At 38.3% G+C, this 1,302-nt stretch overlaps 1 protein-coding gene across 1 annotated transcript in view; it reads left to right on the top strand.

The window, feature by feature from the left end:
• Positions 20-1,302, top strand: part of LOC107642610 — a gene marked incomplete in the record, with an annotated part of 3,779 nt that continues 2,496 nt past the window's right edge. Inside the window, 1 exon segment of the mRNA XM_016346015.2 lies at positions 20-844. Coding sequence (XP_016201501.1) covers positions 470-844 — 375 coding nt within the window.

Genomic DNA, 1,302 nt, shown 5'->3' with positions numbered 1-1,302 from the left:
TAATCGAGCTATTATTCAGCTTACGGTATTTTGCTTTGTTGAATTTTTTCTCTCTAATCATTGAGCTCAAATGCTCAATTATTTAGAATATTCTGGTTTTCTCTGGAAACTAATTTTATTTTATTTTAACAAATGGGTTCTTACAACACAGTCAAAGGTTCAAGTTTAATGAGACAGAAACGACAAAGTATGTGACTCTCTCTGTCTTCGATATTGAACTACTGAACCGATCGCATGAAGAAAAAATTGGCAACTTGGCATCCCAATTCCCAACCCAATCTCTCTAGATTAACTAAACTCTTTCTTGTTCTGATTATTCTATATCTCTCTTCTATTTAGCACCACTTTCAACAACTAATCATCCTCTTCTTTTTTTTTTTTCCTCTTTTTTTGGGCGGTCAACGCCCTCTGCATTTTCCACTTCAACCAAATCCATCTCTTTCTTCTTCTTCTTCTTCTTCTTCTCCAAATGGGTCGCAAGCACGATGAAAAAAGTACCATTCTTTACAACCGTTTGATCCTTCTCTTAGTCTCCTTTGCTTCCTGCGGTTTCGTCTACTTCTTCCTCTCTGCGGTCCTCACCAAAAACTCGTCCATTTCTTTGTCTGGGTCGTCGTCGTTGGCATTGGTCGGAGAAGGAGGTGGTGGAGGATGCTGCAGAGGGATTGAGAATTTGGAGCTATGGGGTGCTGCAGTGAAGTGGGGTTCTGATTTTAAGTTCAACAGCTCCGAAGATTGCTGCAACGCTTGCAAATCAATGTGCACCGGTAATGATGGACCATGCCTCTGTGACACGTGGGTGTTCTGTGGGAACCGTGAAGCTTGTGGATCCAAGTTCGGTGAGGTAATGTTATCTTTCTCAATGCACCTTTCACTCTGTTTTGTGTGTTTGTGTTAGTTTGACTTAGCAATGTTTTGAAGATCTGTGTATTTGTCATTTGGATGGACCTTTTTTAGGGTTGATTAGATACATAATATATTGTAATTAGATTATTCTTGTGCTGGAATTTAAAATTTTTTCAGAGACTTATAAAAATTCTATCTCCATGTATTATTCCATGCACTGCATAACATTTGGATGGTGGTTTTAATTCTTATGGTGTCAGTGTTTGAGTACTAGACTGCTATATAGTAACTTTCGAACGCACACATGGGAACATCCTAAATGTGGTTCTAGATTCAACATCAAAATGAGGAGTTTCACTTTCTAGATTCAACATTGAGAGTGACTTGGTAGTTTTAACAAGAGGTCACAAAGTGAGAGAAGCAACTGATATTGTTGTGAAAGTTTGTTGATTGCAA

This window comes from Arachis ipaensis, chromosome B05 (assembly GCF_000816755.2).
Source record: "Arachis ipaensis cultivar K30076 chromosome B05, Araip1.1, whole genome shotgun sequence".
NCBI classification, from domain to species: Eukaryota; Viridiplantae; Streptophyta; class Magnoliopsida; order Fabales; family Fabaceae; genus Arachis; species Arachis ipaensis.
The sequence above is the reverse complement of the archived record's forward strand: the minus strand, read 5'-3'. Positions and strand labels throughout refer to the sequence as shown.